This window comes from Corvus brachyrhynchos, unplaced genomic scaffold (assembly GCF_000691975.1).
Source record: "Corvus brachyrhynchos isolate BGI_N302 unplaced genomic scaffold, ASM69197v1 scaffold17, whole genome shotgun sequence".
NCBI classification, from domain to species: Eukaryota; Metazoa; Chordata; class Aves; order Passeriformes; family Corvidae; genus Corvus; species Corvus brachyrhynchos.
In genome coordinates this window covers 2468403-2477647 of record NW_008240046.1, presented here as the reverse complement: position 1 = coordinate 2477647, position 9245 = coordinate 2468403, and the positions used below count along the sequence as shown (strand labels likewise).

Sequence of the window (9245 nt, the reverse complement as noted above, 5' to 3'; positions counted from 1 at the left end):
AAGTTGAATGGCCACAGGCTGTTTGAAATGAAGTCACGGGCTGTGCATTCCCCAGCTGTGGTGCAAAGGAAATGACTGATAAAAATATTTTTTCTAGCTGACCTCCGGCTTACCTTTGTCTGCCAAAGAATTTCCGGCTAATTCCCTGTTAAAGCTTTCTTGCAGCTACAGCCTATTCCTAGAATCTTGTGTGTCAGAAAATACAGACCCCATCTGAGCTTGTTTATAGATGCAAGTTATCTAAAAAATAAATGAAAGCTTTGTTCTCCAGATGCAAATAGTGCCTCTTAACAAAAAGTGAATGGCTCTACTCCTATGTAGGGGTAGAACAGCACTTGGTATTTGGAGGGCTCATTACTGGAGAAACTACTCTGTCTCAGTACTGCTGGATACACGTACTTGGGGACAGCTTTGTGAAAGGCTATGGAACACTCACTCTTGCAGTAGCAAGTAGCAGCAGCCTGAAGCCATTCAGAAGCCTGTGTCTGCTGCATAGGCTCAGTGTGAGGAGTCTCACCCCTGAAAAATTGATTCAGAAAGCTGACAAGCTGAATGAGGTAGGTTAGGCACAAGGTGTGATTCGGGGGTGTACTGTGCAAGGCTAAGAGCTGGACTTGATGATCCCTGGGGGTCCCTTCCAATTCAGCGTATTCTGTGGTTCTGTGATTACATTATACTCCATTACTACCCAAAATCAGCCACTCTCCTGGAAGACAGAAAATGTATTTTACCCTTTCAAGATAATGAAAGAACTAACTTTCCAGTATTACACAGGTTGTGGACAGGAAGTTCAAGGCCAAAATGTGCAAGTCAAGCATTGTGTTTGCAAGAAGGTGGAAGCTGCCTACCTTTGGGGCAGGATCCTGGGAACTTTGGTGCCCACAGCCTCTTCCCATAGCTTTACAGGTCTGAATGGGAGTGGACTTTCAGGTCCCTTTTTTTGGTGCTTTTTACTGGGTTGGTCACACAAGCCCTCATGTCTGTTGGTTTGCATACTGGCAGTATGCAATCCAGTCATAAATATCATTTAAGAATGGTGTGGGTTTTTTTTGAATGTTTGATTTAGTTAACCGCAGTGGGAAAAATACTGGAATTTTTCCTTATCAATACTGCCCTTAAAAATTATTTATATTCAGGCCAAAGGAAGCTGCAAAGGGCTTGTGTCCCTCTGCCAGAGCAGAATTTCCATGGAATTAAGGAACACACACAGGTCGGCTTCCATAGTTTATTAGTACAAACAATGCATACACAAGACTGTATATTTGTTTGAAGACTGCAGTAGATTTCTAATTTAACAACTCTGTAACAAAATTTAACTAAATTTGACATTTATGAAAATATAAATCTCTGATTGGGTAGGTTTTCCCAACAATACAAAGTTTACATAAAAACATTCAATATGATCTATTAGTTGCAAACAAGTTAGGAAAAAATCATTCAAGTCACTTAATATACTATATTGGCTTGTACATTGAACATTCACACACTACATTAAGTTCTAGCTTAGCATTCATTTCTTGGAAATCTGTGACATGGAATTCTGACTTTAAAAATAAGATTATTCTGTCTAAGTAATTTGAAAATATTTCCATGGGTGTGCCATCTTTAAGATATGTAAGTAGGGGAAAAATTTTTTATCCTTTCAGATGTTGTCCAGTATAGATCTTTTCTTAGGAAAATGTAATTTTTTTTAAACAGCATTTGTCATTATTTCACAATTTCTGCCTTGAAACTGGTAAAACTGTACAAAAGGCTCAGAACAGTTTCTAAAGCAGAAAGTGAAGCTTGTGAAAGTAAGAAAAACCCATTACAAACTGGACTAGGAAAGGACCTCTGGACAGCCTTTACATTTAGTAGAATATCTGAGCAGATATACAAACAGTCCCAGAGTGCTTGGTCATTTGATCTGAATTTATCATGGGGAAGAACAGAAACAATACTAAGGCAAATGTTATAAGGACTAATACACGGCGTGTCTGAAAACTACTAAGATTATTTTGGAGACATAGGAGATACTTTAGACTTTCTTACAACAAAATGGATAGTAACCTTTTAACATAAAGAAATTAATGTTTTTAAGTGTTTATCAGTAACACCTCTTCTCTTTGAAAAATTTTCATTACAACCTGTACTAATACACACTATGGAGACAAAAAATTTCCCCAAACCAAAAATAAAACCCCAATCCCTATACTTCCTTTAGAACTTAGGACTTTTATAATTTTTATCACAATACAGAAACCTGAAATCCCTGCATGCAATTAAAAAAAAAAAAAAAGCTGTCATTCTGTTCACTAGGGTGAACAAATACTTGTCGCCTCACATGTTGACATGTTAGCAGCTGACTGGCACCTACTCCTTTCAACCCAAAGATTAATCCCAATTAAAAAGAAAAATAAAAGTAGGTATTTTTAAAATGATGATGGAATGTATCAAGTGTTCCAGGTTGGCAGGTGACATCTTGTCATTGCACCATCAAGCAGAAAACACATTTTTGCAAGTGGGTATAAAATTGACTGTTAGCTATAGACCCATTTAGGTGACTTGGAGTGTAAAATAGTGGTCTGACTTCTCACCAATCACTTAGAGCCTTAGTTCTAGTTGAAACAGTCTGTCAGCCACAGATACAATCACCTAACTTCTGTAATAGCATAACAATTTTGATAGTATTGCTAGAAATTTTTAATCAAGGCCCTGGTGAAATTCTGGACTAAACCTTGTATTCCGAAATTAAAAAAAACCCTGCAGCCCATTTGCTTTATGTTTGCTTCCATGTTTACAGAAATGTAAGACAGGAAAAAACAGCTGGTCTGCCCTCTGCTGTTTCTATCTGTCTTCCAGGAAATGCACTGGTTTTCACAAGAAGTCAGAAAACATACCTAAGCAAGTGTACTATTCAGATAAGCTCATCCAGATGGTTATTCAGTTGTCAGAGGCAAAACTGTGTCCTCTGCAATCTATGGCTGAGCACACTTTCTCATAGCAATAGTTGTGTTTTTTGGTTGGTGTTGCTTCACTCACCTCAGCCTCTGTAACTGTAATGGGGCTATCCCTTGCAAATACTTCCGTTGATTCCCTCCAAATGCAGTCTGCAGTCACCTTGAAACTGTAATTGTGACACTTTGGCCTAATCACTTGTGTTGCGTTGTTGAAAATCTGACGGCTGTTTGAAGTAGCAATTTTGATTTTCAGTGCAGCATCAACTCGATCCACTACAGTGTAAGTACCTATACTTCCATCATCAAATCCAATAATAATGTTTAAATGTCTCTGTGAGAGTGCAAGGAAAGTGGGAGTTTTATAAAGAGAACAGGCACCGATGTTTTTGCCATCTGCTAGCCTCATTACAATTAAACTAGAGACTGCACCATTGTCATCATCTTCTTCCCCACGACAACAAATGTACACCAGATAGCGGCCATCACGAGACAGCCTCTGCCGCCAGATGACACCTGGAGCGTGAACCACACGAAGTTTCCCGCTGTATAAATCAAGCACATTGATGTTCTCATCACCACGGGTGATAATTCCTAGCTTCCCATTTGGAGATATTTCAAAGTCTTCCAATTTTTTTAAGAAATTGGTAGGCAATTGTACTCGTCTGCAGATGACTTCCTCTGTTAGGCTCCAGATGTTCACGGTTTCAGTAGATGTTATAAATACTATAATATCTGGGCAGTCTGGTATCAACTTAATATCCACAATGCTTGCACCATCATCACAGCTAAACTTCTTTGTTATACTGCCTGTCCAGAGACTCACTGCCAACACTTTGTTCTTTGCCATTCCGACTACAAATGTGTTTGCAGTTGTTATAAATGCATTCTGTAAGGCAACTAAAATATTGCAAACCCTATGTCCTGTAGCCAGTCGCCAAACTCTGGATGCATTTTGCTCACAGAGAGAGACTACAAACTGATCATTATGAGTAATCATTAGCTCCGAGATTTTTTGTCCATTAATGCGAAAGATATTTTCACCGCTAACCGTGTGCCATACATACTGGCTGCATTTATCATCTGATGTAACCATTATCTCTCCAGAAGAGGTCAGCACACAGTTTTCAACAATACCTTCATGCTTGAACACAGCTTCAATAAATCCAGTGCTGAAGTTCCACTTATGGACAGAATCTGATCCATCCAATGTGTATATTAATTCACCTCTGGCTGGCAACACCAGTCTTTGGATAGGTTTGCCAGATTTGTCAATATTGGACATAGCAGTTATGATGTCTATATCCCAGATAGAAAGGACACCACTGGTGGATAAGGATAGCAGCATGTTATGATGATTTGATTTAATTAGCCTGACTATAGTTCCTGAGATTTCCTGTAAGCTTGCCATACACTGTCCGGTATCTCTTCTCCAAACAAAAATGGCTGAGGTATTTTCTATGGAAGCGATTATACAGTTGCCATTTTTGGACAACACGGCAGATATAAAGCGCTCATTGTGTTTAGCTCTAAACTTTTCAGCCACCTTCCACACACGAGTGTCAAGAAGTTCAATGCTGAGAGCCTTACAAATTAAAATTGCACTTTGGTCTTCAGAAAGCTCTATGCTGACAACTTCACTGTCTTCTCTTCTGCAGTCAAAGTCATCTGTAAGCTGGGGTTTTGCTATTTCCTCTGTATTCCAAACAGAGAGGCTACCCTCACTGTCCACCATCACCATCTCTTGGGCCGTGTCCAAAATGAGAAGGAATTTCACAAATCCACTTGAAAATTCAGAGGTCACGGTGGTCAGCTTCTCTCCGCTGCCCAAGTGGAAAACGGTCGCGGTGTTCAAATACTGCCCGCAGAATGCATAAACTCCATCTGGAGAACACTGCACACAGGTCACTTCATACCAGCAGTGGAAGTGATAGAGAGGCCAACCGTAAAGCAGATCTATTACAGTAACATCTTTACTGGCCTCCAGCCAAGCAAGTGCATGGTTGACTGATAATGTAAATCCATTTATGAAACTGGAGCCCCCTGCAATTGCACAATGTTTTGACCCCTTGATTTCCACCTCAGACAGAAGACAGGAATTTATGTTATCATATATCAAAAGAGTGTTGTTTGTTGTAGCCACTACGAGATACTTTTCATCACTACTAAGCTTCATCCCTAAGATAACAGACGGAGATGTTGTAATTTGCCTTAGTAACTGGCGGGTTTCTACATCCCAAGTGCTAATGGAGCCATTTTCTAAAGCAGCAATAATTGTGCTGGGATTAAATGTAGGCAAAATCTCAGTGACATGCATGCAGCTGGATGACAGTGGCAGGCGCTCGGGGCTGTAAGTCACATCCATGGAGGAATGCAAAGGGACGATAGAGCAGTACTTGGGTCCATCCTTGTCACATTCTAAGAGGAGATGTCTGAGTTTGGGCAATGAACTTACTACTGGGAGTAGTCTCTGCTGCAATTCAGCGGAGAGTGAACCTGGGTATTTTACTACTTTGAACTTTATACTGCGGAGGGTGCTGGCCAGAAATTTCAGCTCCTTTTCTTGAGAGTAAGTGTAAGCCAATTCTATGTCAGAAAGTGCTTTATCAAACTGCCCTATTCTAATCATGGTGTATAGCCAGCTGAAGTTCATGATGACTCCGTACAGAAGATCATCAGTTCTTCCACATCTTGTTAAGTGATGAATAAGCTCTGTCATTTTTCTGTGATTAATAAAAAAGATATCAGGTTCCAATGGGTTACACTGAAAGACCCATGGCTGATCTGGTGCCTGCCTGTCAAAAGCAGCCTGATCCATGCAGTGCTTTTCATCCTCATTCAGACCTCTACTGCCATGGTCAGGACAACCACTCAGGTATCGGTCATTGCTGTAAAAAGGTTTTCTTCGTCCACCTGACCAAACACCAAGGAAATACTCTGCCATGACTGTGTGCATTTCACGCAGGTCTTCTTCATTGTGCAGGTACAATTTCTGGGCAATTAAATGCAAGTGCCTATTTGCCCAAAGAAGCAGCGTTACATTTTTCACCTGTCGTTCTATTAAATACCCCTGTAAGCCCTCCTTAAGTCTTGCAATGTATATATATGGAATTCTCAATGGGTTACTCTCTCTGACTCTCTCATTCAGTTCATACATAACACTGTTATCAAGGGCTAAAATATCCTCCAGTTCCATTTCACTCAGGCCAGATTTGGACATAGTGATGTAGCCAAGTGCTCTTGACAATAGTCTTGGTCCACACTTGTTTTCCAGTGACCAAAACAACTGCTCTATGCTTTCATGGACAGTGACACAGAGGGAGGAATCATCCACATCCTTATGAGATCTCCAGTTCCTGACCTCTCTGAAGGTTAAGTTCACAAACATAGGCAGTGTGCACTTGGAGAATGCCTCATTGACATAGATTTGTTGCCCTGATGTTACTTTCCTTTTAACTCGCAGCAGCTGATGTTTCAGTACTTGACTACACATCTTTCTGTCCCTTGCAGTCAATTCAATATAGTTGCTTTCTTCATGAATAAGGCACCTCAGTTTTTGCAGGACCCCATGCTTGTTTGGCAGTGTTGACAAAATTATCCGTACTGAACGTGGAAGGTGAATGGGAAGCCACCAGAGCTTCCTACCATCATCACTATCTGTTAGCTGTTCTAAAGCATCAAATATTATCACCAGTGGCCTGTGAAATGAAGACTCATTCAAGAGATTTATGAACAAGTCTCGAAGGTCATGAATCTTTTTCGGGTAACTTTGTACGAGGCAACGATAGTTGACTGCTAGCTGTTCACAAATGCTTTGAAGTATATTCTTCAGATCTGTACTTGTTTCAGTAGATCCCAAAAATCTTATAACTACCACAGGGTCAGAATCTGGTCCCATCTCTTCTTGCAACCAGGAATAGGCCTAGAATACAGAGCATAATTCAGTTTGTATCTCAGTGAAGCACAGTAACAGAATTTATAAATAGTGATAGTCTATATATAAATAAACATTTTAAAATATTAATGGTTGAATAGAAATTCTTTCACTAGCAGAGTTCAAGGTGGGTGCACTGAATGAAATTCTTATCATATATCATCTTTGTTAGCACAGGTAATAGCTCAAAACACTACGACTGAGCTCCACAAAAATGGTGGACACCAAAGGGGACATGACTATAAAGTACCCCATAAATCCCAGGGTACTCTTCGCAAAATCTGAGCCTCAGTTCTGAAAGTAAGTAGGTAGAGTCTCTTATAAATAAACTTCCTTAGACACTACACAACGTCATCCTTGGTCAGGCATACCAGCCTACCACCTAAACCTGTTTAGCATTGATTCTGAACGAGTATAAAGGCATGTCTCTAGAGGACATGGATCAGAGTACATGATCTTACAACAGAATAAGGTTGCCCTTAATTAGCTGGTTACCTTAATCCCTGGCCCACAGAACTACCCTTTGCTTTGGTGTGCCTATGACTTTTACTCGAAAACACTGCCACAGAAATGAAAAAGTATCTATCTCTTGAAGTTTTTTCGGTTAGAGCACTTCAAGCCAGTGAGGAATGTGACTTCTTTAAATCTTCGCAGTCTGTGCAGGCTAACACACTTGGTTCTACATATCTTCACCTCACTTTATGTTATTAGTATTTTAAAAGAAAAACAGAACCAGACTCTCTAGGCTGACTTATGTACTCAGATATGAAACGAGATCTCGAGTTGCAAATCCCAATTTCATATACAGTTAATGTGACTCCACAGGAAGTAGGTACAGGGGTTTTAAACAGTATTGTTCCCTTCTCCATTTCCTTCTGGCTGCTATGGCTGTTTCCCAGCTCACTATGCTAAATTCTCGGACCACCCTGCTGGGAACCCAATGTTGTGACTCCCAGCTGAAGAATTAGGTCTGGTGATGCCAGCTTGGTCCTTTCCTGCATCTTGTCCTGCCTTGCACAAAGTGTTTCATTCATTTCCCCCTAGTACTCAGCTCAATGACTTAAACAGCATAGACCAGATAAATAAGTATGGGTATTTTTGCAGCTTATTATGGATAGATTTGTAGCCAGTGTATTAGAATAATTCTGGAATAATTTCTGATGACAACATGAGATGGCATGACTTGGAAAGACATACTGCATTTGTGTTTGACTAAAACCAGTATAAGATGTTTAGATGGTTGTGGATTCATAGGGCCTCAGAGACACAAGAAGGAAAAAGATAATTCTAAAATACACATAGTTAATTCAAAATATATTGATTCCTATTAGACTTCTAAGAGCTTTGATAAACTATATTTGTTTTGGCTAAGCACATGATACAGACATGTTACTATTGAAAGGTATTTTCCTGCATATGTGTACAATAATACGCCGAATATACATTAAGTTATTTTTATTTTATATATCGAGGGCTGATAGATCTGTTGAGAAAAGAATTAAACTAAGTTGGCCTTTACATGCAGTAATGCTCTCAACATAACCTTCATATGTAAGGTGTTTATTTACCTTCTTTGCTGCTTCAGCTAATAAAAGAGTCTTTCCTGTGCATGGTCCTCCATATATGATAAGAGGATTAATGTGTCCTATTTTTCTAGGTAAAACATATTTGTGAACTATGTTTAATGCCTCACATCTATACTCATAAAAAGTGGAGTACGTTTTACACAGTGATGAGTGTTGAAGAACTTCATCGTACAGCATGTCTGTCTCTGTGTCAAAATTCTGCTGCACTGTAGCTTGGATTATATCAATCATGTCTTCATAGAACTGTTTACCAAGTCCTTCAATGTAATGGCTCTCCACTTCTTGGGAGTAACCCAGTTTCATGTCACAGTGAGTGACAGATGTGTACACTCTCAGATTGGACGATGCAACAATGGTAGGAATGAATTCGTCCCTGAGCTTGATCAGTTTCTCATGGGCTTCAGGATCTCGTAGAAACTTCCCAGCTTTATGTACCACGTCCATGTATTTTCCCATCTCTGGAATTTTAACGAAACGCTCAATGTTGGCAATTTTCCGAATGTAGCAAACACACTTCTTTAGGAAAGCTGGTGTTTGCTTACCCAAGGCAAAATCAAGTTCATCTTCAATAGCTGGAGATGAAAAGAGAATAGAGAGCCTCTGTTAACTTTTCTTTATAAACAGTTCAAGAACATGCCCTACCCGCAACAGGCAGACTCCTGATTGCATCTCTGTAAAAATTAGAAAAAAACAAAGAAACAGAGAATTTGCTGGGTGCTTTTGTATGGGTTTTAGTCTCAAGCAAGCACAACAAACCTTCCCCCCCCCCCCCCCCTATCATCTTGTCTG

At 39.8% G+C, this 9245-nt stretch overlaps 1 protein-coding gene across 1 annotated transcript in view; it reads right to left on the bottom strand.

Annotated features, from left to right (window-relative positions):
• Nucleotides 1–1211: 1211 nt before the first annotated feature.
• NWD2 (NACHT and WD repeat domain containing 2) overlaps nt 1212–9245 on the bottom strand; it is a 33688-nt gene continuing 25654 nt past the window's right edge. The window contains exons 6-7 of the mRNA XM_017744287.1: nt 8439–9028; nt 1212–6858 (exon numbers count right to left, since the gene is read on the bottom strand). Of these exons, the coding sequence (XP_017599776.1) occupies nt 2923–6858; nt 8439–9028 (4526 nt within the window). The 3' untranslated portion in view covers nt 1212–2922. The remainder of the gene's footprint in view (nt 6859–8438; nt 9029–9245) is intronic.